The sequence below is a fragment of the Bufo bufo genome, chromosome 5 (assembly GCF_905171765.1).
Source record: "Bufo bufo chromosome 5, aBufBuf1.1, whole genome shotgun sequence".
Taxonomy (NCBI): domain Eukaryota; kingdom Metazoa; phylum Chordata; class Amphibia; order Anura; family Bufonidae; genus Bufo; species Bufo bufo.
The window spans coordinates 290,068,455-290,088,221 of NC_053393.1; the positions used below are offsets into that span (position 1 = coordinate 290,068,455).

Consider the following 19,767-nt stretch of genomic DNA (forward strand, 5'->3'; position numbering starts at 1 on the left):
GTATTTCCACCATCAGGATCTGCTCATACTGGCAGGAGTTAGGGATTACTAGGAGGTCGCCATCCCTCTTACTAAGCTTTTGAGGCGTAGATTGTTGTCTATTCGTTGTGGTGTGTATTTGGTGTTTTCCCTTCCCCCTTAACCTGTGACACATATTGAGTTTGGGAAGCCATGCGTTTCATTAGGCCTGGCTACAGGCTATATAAAACATCATGCCCCCAGTTTTCCTCCATTGTCTTTGATGACAGTTGTTACATATAAAAATCACACATTTCTATACAAAAGGTTGTAGGGACTTTTCATAGAACTGCATCTTTAAGGAAATACCCTGTCTACCAATGTGACAGTATCCTGTATTACCACAGCTTGGAGTGGGAGCATTGGAGTGAAAACTGTATATTGCAAGATAGTCTGTTATTCAACAGATCAGATTTATATAGTTTTGGACTGAAATGGTCAAATTCGTTTCGGTAATCTGGTTGTGTCCTTAAAGGAAATGTCATCAAAAAATGACCTATTTAAATCACATTCAACATTTTTGATTTTTTTAATTTCTCATATCAATATCTAAAAAAAAATCCTTAAAATCCGCAGTTACCTTCTTATCTGTCATTCTAATCTTGCCTGTAATGGTATCATCTCTGTGTATAGATTAGACAGGATCCACCATTCACAAAGTGTGATTGTGAAAGCTTATCTATTCTTTCCTTGTACAGTTGTGGCCAAAAGTTTTGAGAATTACATAAATATTGGAAATTGGAAAAGTTGCTGCTTAAGTTTTTATAATAGCAATTTGCATATACTCCAGAATGAATCAGAAGAGTGATCAGATGAATTGCATAGTTCTTCTTTGCCATGAAAATTAACTTAATCCCCAAAAAAAACTTTCCATTTCATTGCTGTCATTAAAGGACCTGCTGAGATCATTTCAGTAATAGTCTTGTTAGCTCAGGTGAGAATGTTGACGAGCACAAGGCTGGAGATTATTATGTCAGGCTGATTGGGTTAAAATGGCAGACTTGACATGTTAAAAGGAGGGTGATGCTTGAAATCATTGTTCTTTCATTGTTGACCATGGTGACCTGCAAAGAAACGCGTGCAGCCATCATTGCGTTGCATAAAAATGGCTTCACAGGCAAGGATATTGTGGCTACTAAGATTGCACCTCAATCAACAATTTATAGGATCATCAAGAACTTCAAGGAAAGAGGTTCAATTCTTGTTAAGAAGGCTTCAGGGCGTCCAAGAAAGTCCAGCAAGCGCCAGGATCGTCTCCTAAAGAGGATTCAGCTGCGGGATCGGAGTGCCACCAGTGCAGAGCTTGCTCAGGAATGGCAGCAGGCAGGTGTGAGCGCATCTGCACGCACAGTGAGGTGAAGATTTTTGGAAGATGGCCTGGTGTCAAGAAGGGCAGCAAAGAGGCCACTTCTCTCCAAAAAAACATCAGGGACAGATTGATCTTCTGCAGAAAGTATGGTGAATGGACTGCTGAGGACTGGGGCAAAGTCATATTCTCCAATGAAGCCTCTTTCCGATTGTTTGGAGCATCTGGAAAAAGGCTTGTCCACTGCACAGAGGATGCCTAGAAAACTCTCCCCATAAAGGTTAAGGTCCCCTCCCATCCATTATGCTTATGGCCCATGGGGCTGCCATAAAGCAATTTTTGTAATGCTTTCCAAATGCTGTTAAAGAGGACCTTTCATGGGTCCAGACATTATGAAATAACTAGCAGGTGATGTAGGGCACTGTGCACGCATGTAATATTGCTTACTAGTTTGTCTGGGCGTCGCTCCGTTCTCCCGCTGTGCCCCCCTGCAGTTTTCCCGGCTGGTATGCTAATGAACAGCATCGGTACATGGAGGAGGAGACTGCCCTGTTTCTCAATGGGTGTCTCCTTCTCCCTGGCTGTACCGCGGTCCAATCACAGCGGAAAGCGTCACAGCCAGGGAGAAAAAAAAAAACCTCACCTTCTCACCATTGAGAAACAGGGCAGTCTCCTCCTCCCTGTACTGATGCTGTTCATTAGCATACCAGTCGAGAAAACTGCAGAGGGACACAGCGGTCGAATGGAGCTGCGCCCAGACAAACTAGTAAGCAATATTACATCCCTGAACTATGCCCTACATAACCTGCTAGTTATTTCATAATGTCTGAACCTATGAAAATTCCTCTTTAAGAACAGCTCATGCAAGATATCTGCCCCATAATCATGCTCAGATAATTGAATAAATAAATCTGTAATGAGAATATAAAAACAGATTAGAATATAAGGATATGTGCCACTATCTAATTTTTAACTGACAGATAAAATTTTGGGTGACACAAAGTTCCTTTAACTGCTCCTTTCCCAGTTCATGGTACAGAATAATGCAGATCAGTACTCTGACGTTAACTAATCACTTGAACACTAACGCCATTAGGTATGGGAAGCAGAATTCTAAAATTCAATTAAGTGTAAATCCACTTTCACCTGCAACTCTTTTAATAGCAAATGGTACTTGGCTACAGGCTTTTTATTTCAAGCCTGTTACACAATAGGGGGCAAAGTTATTTGAAGATTGAGGGGGGCTATCATAAATACATATTTTTATTTAGTTTCCTATGTGTAAAGATGATTTACTGAATAATGAATTGAAAACAATTTTCTGTGTTTTTTTTTTTTTTTTTTATGATTTTAATAAAACTATACTTTCATTTTTAGGTTTTTGATGAAGGAGACTACAGAAAAGTAAGATTTGCTGGAAAGCAGAAGGAGGTAAGTCTTTTGAGGAGAACATCAGTTTTTTTTGTTCAGTTTTATAGATGGTGTTTTTTTTTAACCGTGATTCCTCCAAGATTTCTACTATATTAAGGTTTAGAGCTGATTTAATACTTAGCTTAGACCTATAAAGATCCTTTTACACTGTGTGAAGTGCTATGTCAGAAATGATACCTTTTGTATACTAGAGGCTTCTATTAAATACATTTACTGCAAAAGAATGTCCATATGCAGCTGTTTTTTTACAGATATTTCTGCCCCTGAAAATTAATTCCATAGATCTGAACTGTAACATGTAGATGAGTGAGACAGTTAAATAAATTTCAGCCATGTGTGACTATACTCAGTTTTGTATAGAATATTTTAGGCTGTGTGGGGATTCGCTCTGGTAGACAGGGTGTGTGGCCGCAGTACAGAGTCAAATTACCAGGTTTTAAATCAAACTTCTGTGTTTATTCACACATAAAGCAAAAACAAAACATCACTTTGCAGTTTTGGTGTTAGTTCACACACAATGTAAAGTCCACATAGCAAAAATCACCTCGGTGGAAGTTCTGCCTCAAAGTCCAAATACAGGCTTTAGGTGGCCTGTTTTCCTGACACACGGGTCTCCGCTCTCCAGTCCAGTACAGGCCTCAGATCCCAGCACACAGACCTCCTGAGCTCCACTGTCAGATGGAGATAATCCTCTCCACCTGGCAGTGCTGGCTGGTTTTATGCCTGGCAAAACCGGCCTGGAACGTGGGGAGTAGTCACCCACCCAGCACTTTGACTTCACCAAGTAAGAGCCATCCTGGATCAGCTATTACAGTTATAATAAATAGCAAGGTGTCAAACAGCTACTGCTGCTGACACATGAAAGCTGGCTCTTACTCCACCGAGGCCAGGAGTCTTGGTGACACATACCTTCCGTCAACGACTTCCTACAGCTGTTATAGTATGTTTCCATTTCATCCACCATGACGGCCACAAGGATTGACCCTTGACCTCTGTTGGGGCAGGAATACAGAGAGAGAGTTTAAATTAGCCCACCCTCTCCCCTCAGTGTTTCATGTCCCTACAGGGGTCAGGTCAGAGAGAGGCCTCTCTCATGAAGGAAGGTGAAGATTTTGTTATTTTATTCCAAGATGGGTTTATCGGGGGCGGGCAACCCTCTTTAGATCTTACCACACATTGAAGCATCCTGGATCCCCCTGTCCTCCTGCGGCCTATGCCAACGCTGGGCAAGGGTAATAAAGGGGGTGCTCACTGCCCAGCCGCAGCCTCCACCGCTCCTAAGAAGCTCCTGCTCTCTTTCCCTATGTGGGAGACAAGCTGGAAAAAGCTCCCCCATGTGGTATTAAGGGGGAAGTACAGGTCCACGCGTTCACTTGGCGTGTACTATGGCAGTCACAGGGGGCGGTCATGTGACCGGCGTGATCACGTCACATGAGGAGGCTGAGTTCGGCCCTGCACACACCGGAAGTGCGTCAGGGCCAGGAAAATGACGTCAGACGTCATACTAGCCCCTTAAAAGTGCGGGCAGGCAGCAGAAGGACCGAGACTTTGGTCCAGCATGTTGGCAGCAGATCCAGTCACAAAACGCATGGATAACCCCGATCCCTCAACAGTGGCTCCTATCGTGAGTTCCCCAATGTGGAGAAAGTATGTGACATGTATTTTATGCATACAATTTAAATACATGGTTGCTCTCTAGTTCTTTTTAATAGGGAAGTAAAAAGACAAAAATTAAACTTAGAGGACCTTTCATTTGTTTAACCCTAGTCTAATTAGGGTCTTGCTTTATAGGGCGGCCCCCACTGATGTCATCGCACTTTTTTGTTTTTTCCCGCCTTATATTCTAATTAGCCGACTTGGTTATACTAGGCAGAGACTGAAGCGGTTCTCTTCTCCCTGGCTGTGAGCGCATCCAATCAGTGGATCCAAAAGTGCGATGACATCATTGGGGGCCGCCTTATAAGGTAAGACCCTAATTAGACTAGGGCTAAACAGATGAAAGGTCCTCTTTAAGTCTCTGAAATGTGCTATATGCACAAAAAGGCTGCCTGAAAACTACAACAAAAAGATCTGTACAGAATGTTCTCAGGATCTATTAAAAGAAGAGCAACCATCTATTTTATCAGAAGTCAAAAATAATACAGGAAGAAATTAAATCTTCACTCGCATCATTTTCAGCCCCCAGTTCTTCTCCAGTACCTATTAAAAAAAAAAAAAAAAAGTTTTTCTGTTCTGTCTTCTTATGATCTTTAAGAATTAGATGACTATGCCTCCTCCTCCATATTTTTTGGAGAAGAAAACAATCTATCTGAGGGGGAATTGATTCAGGAACAGAGAAAATATTATTTTTCTATGGAGGAGTTGAATGGACTTTTAAGGGTGGTCAGATCAACAATGTGCATTGAAGATTTACAAAAGCCTAGAAGTGTTCAAGATGAAATGTTTGGCAGTTTGAGAATTAAGAAAGCCAGAGTATTCCCTAGACACGAAAACTTTAAAGATATGATATTAGATGAATGGCTGGATTCTGAAAAAAGGCTAGGATTCTCCAGTGAATTCAGAAATAGTCTGTTATTTGATGCTTCTGACTCTAAAATCTTTGAAACCCTCACAATTACGGGATCCTATGGATCGAAAAGCAGATTGTCTGCTAAAAAAAAGGCTTGGGAAGCTTCCATTTTTCGAGTTAAAACAAACATTGCAGCTACATCAGTCGCAAGATCAATGTATCTATGGCTAAATGAGCTTGAGGAACATTTAAAAAAATGAAAGGCCAAGAGAGGAATTAATAAACTCTATTTCGCTCCTAAGATCAGCTACTGCTTTTTTGGCGGATGCTTTCGCCAAATCAGTAAGATTTGCTACAAGAAACTGAGCCTTATCTAATTCTGCTAGATGCGCCCTGTGGATAAGGTGCTGGTAAGGGGATAAAACGTCAAAATCCAAATTATGCTCCATAGCCTTTTCGGGCGAGTTCGAATTCGGCCCAGTGCTTGATAAAATCCTAGCGAAAGCGGCAGAATTAATACATCCATTTCATGGCACTTCCGTTCTGAATTTCTTCCGCACCAAGAAATTTTTCGAAATTTGGTGATAGAAATGATGGCATTCTTCAGATAAACAATTATACCATATCTAGGCGACTTTCTGGTAATCGGAAGAATGGAAGCAGACACGCTCAGAAACAGATTTCTTCATAAAAAAAATTGAAAATCCAGGATGGATAGTAAACGGGAAGAAATCCTTTCTACAGCCAGCAACAAAAAGGAAGTTCTTGGGCATTCTAATGGATTCAAAGGAACAAGCTTCTCTTTTGCCAGAGGAAAAGATATCGGACCTGAAGAGAGAGATAATAAAATTCCAGTCTCATCAGTGCTGCTCAGTAAGAGAAGCAATGAGTTTTCTAGGTATCCTGACTTTGTGTATAACCTCAGTAGCATGGAGCCAGGCGCACACAAGAATAATTCAATCATGGATTCTAAGAAACTGGAACAGGAGTCAGTCATCATTAGACAAGAAAATCCTCATTCCCAGATTTGTGAAGCTGGACTTGAACTGGTGGAAAAGAACGTTCAACAAGGAATCTCTTGGCACAGAAGGCCAAAAGTTATAATCCATACGGATGCCAGCAAGTCAGGTTGGGGTGCAAAAGTAGGAAATCAGGTGTTTCAAGGTCTATGGCCAGTAGACATGATTTCAATCTCCTCAAATTTCTGAGAACTAAAAGGAGTTTGGCAGACATTAAGAGGTCTAACATATAGTAAGAAAATGTCATGTGAAAATACTGTCAGACAACACCACGGCAGTACAAAAAAAAAGCCAGTGGAAATAATATATTAAAAATAATATCAACTTTATTACATGATATGTATAAAAATATAAAGGAAAAAAAGGCAAGATGGACAGGATATGCAGAGAAGCGAAGGGCATTCCCTCAAATGGACAACCATTACTTCATTTAATAAAGTTGATATTATTTTTGATATTATTTCCACTGGCTTTTTTTGTTATGACATTGTGTGTTGTCTCAGGTGGAGTGTTGTGCTGTCGGCGGTATACAGAGAGGTTTTGTAGGTTTACAAACACCACGGCAGTAGCTTACCTAAAGCACCAAGGGGGGACAAGATCTCCAACATTGGAACACCTGACAGCAAAAATATTCTCTTGGGCAGAAAACAAAATCCTATCTGTAACAGCAATACATCTCAAGGGGTTCCTTGAACCAAGAAGCAGATTTTTTTTTTAAGCAGAAAGATCTTGGATCCGGGGGAGTGGTCCTTAAACCCGTCAATATTTATTTAAAAAAATAACAGACCGATGGGAAACTCCAAAGATGGAACTATTCGCCTCAAGGGGGAATGCAAAATCTCAAATTCTGTTCTCTAAACCACAGAGAAAATCCTTGGGAAGTAGATGCTTTCTCCCTAGTTTGGAATTGAGACCTGGCATATGCCTTTCCCCCCCTTTTTTCCTCTGATAACCCGGACAATTCAAAAGATACTCCAAGATCCGGTGGACAATAATCCTCATAACTCCTTACTGGCCAAAAAGCAGTTGGTTTCCGATTCTGAAGCAGAACCTTGGATTTTCTCACACAGGGACCAGTTTGTCATCCAAACCCAAAGATCTTCAAGCTAGCAGCTTGGATCTTGAGGGAGACATCCTAAGGGTACTTTCACACTAGTGTTGTTAGAATCTGGCAGGCAGTTCCGGCAATCCGTGTACAAACCTAAAGCTTTTTTTTTCTGGATCCGGTGAAATACCAGATCCGTATCATCCGGAATAACAGATCCGGTATTTAAATATTTTTTAAAGATCAAAAGAGAGACCCGCTCCTCCTATATCCCGGCGCATGTGCAGACCGGAAAACCGGATTCGGCGATACGGCAATTTCCGTAACCCTTTGTAACGGATCACCTGGCACCCCTAGACTGAGTACCTCCGTTGACGGATGCTACTAGCGTTTTCCTGAGGTTTCCAAGCACTCTGGCAGACACCACAATCACCGAACCGAAGAAGCCTATAAATCCTTTTCAAGCATATGAATGCTGTAGGCAGTTGAATAGGTTTACACTCCTAGCAGTCAAACTGGGACAGCATACAATAAATCCTCCCCCAAGAATGAGACGACACTTCACCTTGAGGGTTAAAACAGGAACTGAACTTTATTTAGACACAGCACACTACTTTAAACTCCCCAACAGCCTCATTTACATACAATAGGGTACCTAGAGGACTCTGGTACAAGGAAGGGTGGGGGCCAGACAATAGCAAGGGCTGATGGGAGATGGAGGAGGGACAGAGCAGCTGGTTTAAACTGGTGTCCCTGCGACAACACATTGCTGGAGAAACAATGGGACAGGAAAAAGGGGGAGGAGAGGAGGCACAGAACAACAATGCCTGTAACATAGCAAACTTTACAGCCAGGGTAAGATATATATACAGTCCACAACACACAGCAATACATTTTAACTGAACCAATAATAACATACATAATATTAAAGACTGCCTGAATGCAATCTGCAACACAGTCTTAAAGGGGCATTGTTCCTAAAAGTCATAACCTGTCCACGGATGGCCATTAAAGGGCCAGTAGCAGCAATATAAAATACCACATGCCCAAATATTGCATTCAAACATACCAATTTACCAGGGGCCATAGTCAGCAGGTAGGAGGCGGGAAGCCAGGCCTCTTCAATGCCCAGTGGCGAGGCGGGTTCCGCCACACACTTGGTACCGGATACGGCATTAATACATCTATATGGAAATTAATGCCGGATCCGGCAAGTGCAGTATTTTTTTCCGGTCAAATACCGTACAAGGGATGGAATGGAAGACATTCTGATGCATACTGAACGGTTGCTTTCCATTCAGAATGTGTTAGGACAAAACTGATGCATTTTTTTTTTCCGGTATTGAGACCCTTTACCGGATTTCAATACGGGAAAAGAATTACGCTAGTGTGAAAGTACCCTAAGACAGCAGGGTCTCTCCGACAGCGTAATCAATACTCTTAAAACCAGTAGAAAGAAAGTCACCTCCGCTATTTATTTTATGGATAAAGTTCTGCGGCTGGTTAGGGGATCCAGCTCCAAATAAATCAAAACCAGTTATTCAGAAAATTCTAGATTTTCTTCAGCAGGGTCTAGATCTGGATCTTAGACCTAGCACTTTAAGGCCTCTTTCACACGGGCGTTGCGGGAAAATGTGCGAGTGCGTTGCGGGAACACCCACGATTTTTCCGCGCGAGTGCAAAACATTGTAATGCGTTTTGCACTCGCGTGAGAAAAATCACCCATGTTTGGTACCCAAACCCGAACTTCTTCACAGAAGTTCGGGCTTGGGTTAGGTGTTGTGTAGATGTTATTATTTTCCCTTATAAATGGTTATAAGGGAAAATAATAGCATTCTGAATACAGAATGCTTAGTAGGTGATCAATTGAGGGTTAAAAAAAAATAAAAAATTAACTCACCTTCTCCTCTTGTTCGCGTAGTTCCCGGTCTCTTCTTTACTACTTTAATAATGAGCTGTGGGCTAAAGGACCTTTTGGTGACGTCAGATCACATGCTCCAATCACATGGTCCATCACCGTGGTGATGGACCATGTGATTAGAGCATGTGATCTGACGTCACCAAAAGGTCCTTTAGCCCACAGCTCATCATTAACCCTTTCACGACTGCAATCTGTATATATACGTGATAGCTGCACATGCCCCGTGCAGCTACCACGTATATACACGTTCTGGCAGCTCTTTAATCCAAGCGCTGCAAAGCGCTTGGATTTAAGCTTCTGCCCCTGTCCTGCTGCTGTCACGGACAGCATACAGTGCGGTAATGCCGGCAAGGGGCCAATCAGAGTGGCCCCTTGCTGGCAATCGATCCGATTGGTTAGTCTGTGCAGACTAACCAATCGGATCGCGGCAGTGTTAAAATGCCGGTTTCAGGCTCTGATCTGCGCTCTGCAGATCACAGCCTGAAATCGGTAATGTGTCCTGAAGCCCCCGATCTGTGCCCCCTCCTTGTTCATGTCCTGCCCCCGATGCGGTCCTGCCCCGATCTGTGCCCCCTCCTTGTTCTTGTCCTGCCCCCGATGCGATCCGCCCCCTCCTGCCACCGATCTGTCCCCCTTCTTGTCCATCCTCTTATCCTACCCCCCCGAAGCGGTCCTGCCCCGATCTGTAAGTAAAATGCTGCCCCCCCCCTCCCCCGTTTCCAGCGCTGCCCCCTGCCCCCGATGCGGTCCCCCTTGTGTGTGTGATGGCGGCGGCTCCATTCCTGAGCCGCCGCCATCAGCAGCGTGTGTCAGCTCTATGCTGACACTGCTGTAACCCCATAGATGCCGCAGTAGCGGCATCCATGGGGGTAATAGAGGGAGGGGCCCCCCTCTCTCTCAACCATCAGGGCTGCCATGGTATAGGCCATGGTATAGGCGTCCAGTGCTGCCACCTACAGGCATCTGATTGCAATGCTCTTGCATTGCAAAGTATAATACAATCAGATGCCTGTAGGTGGCAGCACTGGACGCCTATACCATGGCAACCGGACGCCTTTGCAAAGGCGTCCGGTTGCCATGGTATAGGCGTCCAGTGCTGCCACCTACAGGCATCTGATTGTATTATACTTTGCAATGCAAGAGCATTGCAAAGTATAGTACAACCATCAGCCCCACTGGATCTTTAAGATCCAAGAGGGAACTGATAAAAAAAAAGTGAAAATAATAAAAGTAAAAATAAATAAATAAAAATGTAAAAAATTTCCTTTTCCTATAAAAAAAAACCCAAACAAACAGAAAACCACACATATTAGGTGTCACCGCGTCCGTAACGACCATCATTAACCTTTCACGACTGCAATTTGTATATATACGTGATAGCTGCACATGCCCCGTGCAGCTACCACGTATATACACGTTCTGGCAGCTCTTTAATCCAAGCGCTGCAAAGCGCTTGGATTTAAGCTTCTGCCCCTGTCCTGCTGCTGTCACGGACAGCATACAGTGCGGTAATGCCGGCAAGGGGCCAATCAGAGTGGCCCCTTGCTGGCAATCGATCCGATTGTTAAAATGCCGGTTTCAGGCTCTGATCTGCGCTCTGCAGATCACAGCCTGAAATCGGTAATGTGTCCTGAAGCCCCCGATCTGTGCCCCCTCCTTGTTCATGTCCTGCCCCCGATGCGGTCCTGCCCCGATCTGTGCCCCCTCCTTGTTCTTGTCCTGCCCCCGATGCGATCCGCCCCCTCCTGCACCGATCTGTGCCCCCTTCTTGTCCATCCTCTTATCCTACCCCCCCGAAGCGGTCCTGCCCCGATCTGTAAGTAAAATGCTGCCCCCCCCTCCCCACTTTCTGTTTTAGAAGCGGAGAAATTGAAATTTAGAAAATTGCTAATTTTTTAAATTTTTGGGTAAATTTGGGATTTTTTTAAAAAAAAAGGAGCTATATATTGACTCAAATTTATGACTGTCATGAAGTACAATGTGTCACGAGAAAACAATCTCAGAATGGCGTGGGTAAGTAAAAGTGTTCCAAAGCTATTACCACTTAAAGTGACGCATGTCAGATTTGTAAATTTTGACCTGGACACTGGGGCATCAATGACCTTTGGTCATGAAAGGGTTAAAGTAGTAAAGAAGAGACCGGGAACTGCGCAAACAAGAGGAGAAGGTGAGTTAATTTTTTTTTTTTTTTTTAACCCTCAATTGATCACCTACTAAGCATTCTGTATTCAGAATGCTATTATTTTCCCTTATAACCATGTTATAAGGGAAAATAATACAGTGAATAGACTGTCACCTAGCAACCATGCGTGAAAATCGCACCGCATCCGCACTTGCTTGCGGATGCTTGCGATTTTCACGCAACCCCATTCACTTCTATGGGGCCTGCGTTGCGTGAAAAACGCAGAATATAGAGCATGCTGCGATTTTCACGCAACGCACAAGTGAAAATCACCGCTCATGTGAACAGCCCCATAGAAATGAATGGGTCGGTATTCAGTGCGGGTGCAATGCATTCAACTCGCGCATCACATCCGCGCGGAATACTCGCCCGTGTGAAAGGGGCCTAAGGGTTCAGATCTCTGCATTGAGTATTTTCTATGATACTAAATTATCCGAACATCACTGGATTAGGCTCCGTAATAATGGGGCCGCACCCGTTCCGCAATTTGCGGAACGGGTGCGGACCCATTCATTCTCTATGGGGACAGAATGGATTCGGAGAGCACACTATGTGCTCTTCGCATCCGCATTTCCGGAGCGCGCCACTGATTTTCCGGTCCACGGCTCCCGAAAAAAATAGGCTGTCTCTAGGTTAAGAAAAAAGAGGGGTTGGGCGTCACTCAGTATCTGGCGTCAATTAGACAAAGATAGAAAACAATGTCCAAATATTATTTAATCACACTTGCAACATGTTGTATACAATAACAATTGAAATAACTCAAAATAAGTAAAAATCTCTAAAAAAACACACATATAGCCTATTAACACCACTATATTGGACTCTGGGTTGAGTCTCTAGTGTCCATATTGTTTCAATGTCTGTGATAGATTATATGGTAATAACATAGTAACATAGTACATAAGGCCGAAAAAAGACATTTGTCCATCCAGTTCGGCCTGTTATCCTGCAAGTTGATCCAGAGGAAGGCAAAAAAACCCTGTGAGGTAGAAGCCAATTTTCCTCACTTTAGGGGATTAAAAATTCCTTCCCGACTCCAATCAGGCAATCAGAATAACTCCCTGGATCAACGACCCCTCTCTAGTAGCTATAGCCTGTAATATTATTACGCTCCAGAAACACATCCAGGCCCCTCTTGAATTCCTTTATTGTACTCACCATCACCACCTCCTCAGGCAGAGAGTTCCATAGTCTCACTGCTCTTACCGTAAAGAATCCTCTTCTATGTTTGTGTACAAACCTTCTTTCCTCCAGACGCAGAGGATGTCCCCTCGTCACAGTTACAGTCCTGGGGATAAATAGATGATGGGATAGATCTCTGTACTGACCCCTGATATATTTATAAGTAGTAATTAGATCTCCCCTCAGTCGTCTTTTTTCTAACGTGAATAACCCTAATTTTGATAATCTTTCAGGGTACTGTAGTTGCCCCATTCCAGTTATTACTTTAGTTGCCCTCCTCTGGACCCTCTCCAGCTCTGCTATGTCTGCCTTGTTCACTGGAGCCCAGAACTGTACACAGTACTCCATGTGTGGTCTGACTAATGATTTGTAAAGTAGTAGGAATATGTTCTCATCACGGGCATCTATGCCCCTTCTGATGCAACCCATTATCTTATTGGCCTTGGCAGCAGCTGCCTGACACAGTTTTTTGCAGCTTAGTTTGCTGTTTATTAAAATTCCTAGATCCTTTTCCATGTCAGTATTACCGAGTGTTTTACCATTTAGTATGTATGGGTGACTTGCATTATTTCTTCCTATGTGCATAACCTTACATTTGTCAGTGTTAAACCTCATCTGCCACGTATCTGCCCAAGCCTCCAATCTATCCAGATCCCTCTGTAGTAGTATACTGTCCTCTTCAGTGTTAATTACTTTACACAGTTTAGTGTCATCTGCGAAAATTGATATTTTACTATGCAAGCCTTCTACAAGATCATTAATAATATATTGAAGAGAATAGGGCCCAATACTGACCCCTGAGGTACTCCACTAGTGACAGTGACCCAATCTGAGTATGTACCGTTAATAACCACCCTCTGTTTTCTATCATTGAGCCAGTTACTTACCCACTTACAGACGTTTTCTCCCAGTCCGAGCATTCTCATTTTATATACTAACCTTTTATGTGGTACAGTGTCAAATGCTTTGGAGAAGTCCAGATACACGACATCCATTGATTCGCCGCTGTCAAGTCTAGAACTTGCCTCCTCATAGAAACTGATTAAATTAGTTTGACATGACCGATCCCTCACGAAGCCATGCTGATATGGCGTTATTTGCTTATTTCCGTTAAGATGTTCTAAGATAGCATCTCTCAGAAAACCTTCAAACAGTTTACCCACAACAGATGTTAAACTTACCGGCCTATAGTTTCCAGGCTCTGTTTTTGGACCCTTTTTGAATATTGGCACCACATTTGCTATGCGCCAATCCTGTGGAACATTCCCTGTCAGTATAGAGTCCGCAAATATCAGAAATAAGGGTCTGGCTATGACATTACTTAATTCCCTTAGGATACGGGGGTGTATGCCATCCGGTCCTGGCGATTTGTCTATTTTGATCTTTTTAAGTCGCTGTTGTACTTCTTCCTGGGTCAGACAGGACACTTTTAATGGGGAATTTATTTCAACATTCAGCATTTTATCTGACAGTTTATATTCCTCAGTGAATACACTTGAGAAAAAAAATATTTAACAGCTTTGCTTTCTCCTCGTCTCTCTCTGCGACTCCCCCCTCATTACTCTTTAAAGGGCCGACACCTTCAGATTTATACTTTTTAACATTTATATAATTGAAGAACATTTTAGGGTTAGTTTTACTCTCTTTGGCAATTAATCTCTCGGTCTCTAGTTTGGCCGCTTTTATTAGTTTTTTACATGTTCTGTTTTTTTCCTTATAGTTTTTCAGTGCTTCCGTGCCACCCTCCTGTTTTAGTGTTTTATATGCTTTCTTTTTATCATTTATTGCTTTCTTTGCAGTTCTGTTTATCCACATTGGTTTCTTTTTGTTCCTTAACCTTTTATTCCCATACGGTATGTACCTCTCACAATGAGATTTTAGGATGTTTTTAAAGATATCCCATTTTGTGGCTGTATTTTTATTTTTGAGGACTTTGTCCCAGTTAGTTAGGCCTATGGCCTCTCTTAGTTGGCTAAATTTAGCTTTTTTGAAGTTTGGTATTTTTGTTCCTCCCTGCAGAAACGCTCTTTTGAATGATAATTTGAAGGTTATTACTTTATGGTCACTATTTCCCAGGTGTCCCCCAACCTGCACGTCTGTTGTTCTGTCAGGTCTATTGGTTAATACTAAATCCAGTATGGCCGTCCCTCTAGTCGGGTCCTGAACCAGTTGGGAGAGGTAATTGTCTTTAGTTATTGCCAAGAATCTGTTTCCTTTATGAGATATACAAGTTTCCGTTTCCCAGTCTATATCTGGGTAGTTGAAGTCCCCCATAATAAGCACCTCATTATGATTTGCCGCCTTGTCTATCTCATTTAGTAGTAGATTTTCTGTGGACTCTGGTATATTAGGTGGTTTATAGTAAACTCCTATTAGTAATTTATTGTTGTTTTTAGCTCCATGTATCTCTACCCACAGTGACTCCACATGTTCATGTCCCTCACTTTTATCTTCACGGAATGTGGGCTTTAGACAGGACTTTACATAAAGGCAAACCCCTCCCCCTCTCCGGTTTTGACGATCCTTTCTAAACAGACTGTAACCTTGTACATTAACCGCCCAGTCATAGCTATCATCCAGCCAAGTCTCAGTTATACCCACTATGTCATAGTCCTCCTCACACATCACTAATTCCAGTTCACCAGTTTTATTAGTCAGGCTTCTGGCATTAGTATACATACATTTGAGAGGTTTATGTATATTTTTTACCCTACACCTTTCCTTCTGAACTGTTCTAGTCCCTCCTTCCATTCCTCCCCCAGTCCCACTACCTTGCCCCCGGTCTCTATCTGCATTACCCTCCCCCCCCAGTCCCTAGTTTAAACACTCCTCCAACCTTCTAGCCATCTTTTTCCCCAACACAGCTGCCCCTTCCCCATTGAGGTGCAGCCCGTCCCTACGATAGAGCCTGCAACCGACAGAAGTCGGCCCAGTTCTCCAGGAACCCAAACCCCTCCATCCTACACCAGTTCTTGAGCCACTTGTTAATTTCCCTAATCTCCCGCTGCCTTTCTAGTGTGGCCCGTGGTACAGGTAGTATTTCGGAAAATACTACCTTTTGAGGTCCTTGCCCCAAGGTAAAGCCAAAAAAAGGTTTGTATTCATTTGTAGTACTTTGCATTAATTGTAAATGTACTTTACCGCTCCCGTCGGCCGTGCGACTGCTTTGCTGTGAGCTGCAAGGACCTGTGGATGCGGTCTCGTCTATCAGGAATTCCCCGTATTGCTGGATGTTGCTTTACAGCTTACTCTGACCTTGCAGGACCTGGCCGTGGCGTCCCACGTGGTTTTGCTGGATGGTCAGGTGACTTCCAATTCCAGGCGGGGTTTTCAAACCTTGTACAGCTTCCAATTGCGGTCTTGCAACCTTTTACAGCTTCCAATTGCGGTTATAAATATCTTCCTTATGTCGTCCCACACTGTCTGCCGACCATACGCGTTTCGGGATACAGCCCCTTCCTCAGTGGTACAGACAGTGTGATTTAGGTGTCCTTTTTATATTATCTTTAATTGATGAAATGCATGCTGGGACAGTGGGGGACTTGGAAGACCGGGTTGTGGATTTTTGATTAATAGCGGTCCATTCGGGATCATTTGGGTATATGTTCATACAAAGAATTACTAATACCATATAAATATACATATATATAATTACAATACGTCCTTCTGAAATGTGATGCTATATGGATAAAAATAATTACATAAAACAATTAAAATCCCTAAATTTAATGGATATAAAATAGATGTAAAAATATAAGAATATATTTTCAGAAAACCGCATGGACGCACCTGCGATTTTGATGCGTCTTCAATGCGCTTTCACCAGGAAACATTTAAAAAAGCATAAAAAACATTTGTAAAGGCAATGGTGGACCAATATTGTTGTATTTGTCCCACTTTTCTCATCAGAACCATTATGCACATACAGTGATTGATATATAGAAACTATTCAATATTCATTTGTTCAATTAAAATAATAAATATTATAAAACATTAAAAATGATGTTAAAAATTATGTCACTATAATAAAAACTCCCGAAACACAGAAAATTGTCAAAAACGCACCTGCGGTTTCGGTGCGTTTTTGTGTGCGTTTTTTACTAAAACCTTGGGTATAGATTAAGGATGATGGCAAAAGTACAGAAATGCACCCCCTATATTCCATTCCGTAGTAAAATCCAAACATAATGTCCATGATTCATAATGTATTGTGTGTTGTTTGAAAGGACGCGGGCCTGCCAAGAAGGGGAGATCTGGGTGCTGATAACACAGCCTGACAACAGATGTTCTATTCAAGACAGACCAACGCCCCTCTATAGGAATGCGAAGAGTTCCATATCTGCGTTCAGACCCCTTGGGATAAGGGAGTCGAACTCAAAGATCCTCTTCGATTCATTTCTAGACATTCGGAGGATGTGATTCCCTCCTCTCCATGGGTGTTCAACTTTTTCTATAGCCATATATATTAGACTAGATGGGTCACTCTTGTGGTAATCCCTATAGTGTTTGGATAGGGAATGCAATTCATATCCCTTTTTTATGTTTACGTGTTCTGATATCCTCTTTTTTAGGGTACGTTTTGTTCGTCCTATATATTGTTTTTGACATGGACATTCTATCAGATAGATCACGTTGGTGGAGTCACATGTTAGGCCATCCTTAATATCCAGGGAAAATGAATTTTGAGTTGAAATAGCTTTCAAGATCTTTTTAGGGAATGTGGTAATTCTACAATTAGAGCAGCGTCCACATCTATGAAAACCTTTAAAAGATAACCAATTTTGTTTTTGTATATCACGTTCTTTATTCTTTATAGATGGCGCTACCTTCAATCCCAGGTTTGAGGCCCTAGTGTACGTAATTTGGGGTGTATTGGTGAGTATGGGCCCAATTATCTTGTCTCCAAGTAAATGGTGCCAATACTTCCCAATAATTCTCTCCATATTTCTATATTGGGCATGAAATGGTAAAATCATTCTTATTGTTTCATCTTTCATTTGTTTTTGTTTAGAGGCAGAAACCCTGAAACAACAATTTATTGACAGACCGTATCCAACTCACTATTTGGAAAAATCACTGGAAGAGGTCAAAATGGATAGAGAAGAATTTTTTGTCTCTAAACAAAAACAAATGAAAGATAAAACAATAAGAATGATTTTACCATTTCATGCCCAATATAGAAATATGGAGAGAATTATTGGGAAGTATTGGCACCATTTACTTGGAGACAAGATAATTGGGCCCATACTCACCAATACACCCCAAATTTCGTACACTAGGGCCTCAAACCTGGGATTGAAGGTAGCGCCATCTATAAAGAATAAAGAACGTGATATACAAAAACAAAATTGGTTATCTTTTAAAGGTTTTCATAGATGTGGATGCTGCTCTAATTGTAGAATTACCACATTCCCTAAAAAGATCTTGAAAGCTATTTCAACTCAAAATTCATTTTCCCTGGATATTAAGGATGGCCTAACATGTGACTCCACCAACGTGATCTATCTGATAGAATGTCCATGTCAAAAACAATATATAGGACGAACAAAACGTACCCTAAAAAAGAGGATATCAGAACACGTAAACAACATAAAAAAGGGATATGAATTGCATTCCCTATCCAAACACTATAGGGATTACCACAAGAGTGACCCATCTAGTCTAATATATATGGCTATAGAAAAAGTTGAACACCCATGGAGAGGAGGGAATCACATCCTCCGAATGTCTAGAAATGAATCGAAGAGGATCTTTGAGTTCGACTCCCTTATCCCAAAGGGTCTGAACGCAGATATGGAACTCTTCGCATTCCTATAGAGGGGCGTTGGTCTGTCTTGAATGGGACATCTGTTGTCAGGCTGTGTTATCAGCACCCAGATCTCCCCTTCTTGGCAGGCCCGCGTCCTTTCAAACAACACACAATACATTATGAATCATGGACATTATGTTTGGATTTTACTACGGAATGGAATATAGGGGGTGCATTTCTGTACTTTTGCCATCATCCTTAATCTATACCCAAGGTTTTAGTAAAAAAACGCACCGAAACCGCAGGTGCGTTTTTGACAATTTTCTGTGTTTCGGGAGTTTTTATTATAGTGAAATAATTTTTAACATCATTTTTAATGTAATATAATATTTATTATTTTAATTGAACAAATGAATATTGAATAGTTTCTATATATCAATCACTGTATGTGCATAATGGTTCTGATGAGAAAAGTGGGACAAATACAACAATATTGGTCCACCATTGTCTTTACAAATGTTTTTCATGCTTTTTTAAATGTTTCCTGGTGAAAGCGCATTGAAGACGCATCAAAATCGCAGGTGCGTCCATGCGGTTTTCTGAAATTATATTTTTACATCTATTTTATATCCATTAAATTTATGGATTTTAATTGTTTTATGTAATTATTTTTATCCATATAGCATCACATTTCAGAAGGACGTATTGTAATATATATATATATATATATATATATATATATATATATATATATATATATATATATAATATGTGTATATTTATATGGTATTAGTAATTCTTTGTATGAACATATACCCAAATGATCCCGAATGGACCGCTATTAATCAAAAATCCACAACCCGGTCTTCCAAGTCCCCCACTGTCCCAGCATGCATTTCATCAATTAAAGATAATATAAAAAGGACACCTAAATCCCACTGTCTGTACCACTGAGGAAGGGGCTGTATCCCGAAAAGCGTATGGTCGGCAGACAGTGTGGGACGACATAAGGAAGATATTTATAACCGCAATTGGAAGCTGTAAAAGGTTGCAAGACCGCAATTGGAAGCTGTACAAGGTTTGAAAACCCCGCCTGGAATTGGAAGTCACCTGACCATCCGGCAAAACCACGTGGGACGCCACGGCCAGGTCCTGGAAGGTCAGAGTAAGCTGTAAAGCAACATCCAGCAATACGGGGAATTCCTGATAGACGAGACCGCATCCACAGGTCCATGCAGCTCACAGCAAAGCAGTCGCATGGCCGACGGGAGCGGTAAAGTACATTTACAATTAATGCAAAGTACTACAAACGAATACGAACCTTTTTTTGGCTTTACCTTTGTGATTACCATATAATCTATCACGGACATTGAAACAATATGGACACTAGAGACTCAACCCAAAG

The 19,767-nt window shown here is 41.8% G+C and overlaps 1 protein-coding gene across 1 annotated transcript in view; it reads left to right on the forward strand.

Moving 5' to 3' along the window:
• Positions 1–19,767, forward strand: part of NDUFS6 (NADH:ubiquinone oxidoreductase subunit S6) — a 146,998-nt gene that overhangs the window by 47,693 nt on the left and 79,538 nt on the right. Inside the window, exon 2 of the mRNA XM_040433071.1 lies at positions 2,702–2,755. Within this exon, the coding sequence (XP_040289005.1) occupies positions 2,702–2,755 (54 nt within the window). The remainder of the gene's footprint in view (positions 1–2,701; positions 2,756–19,767) is intronic.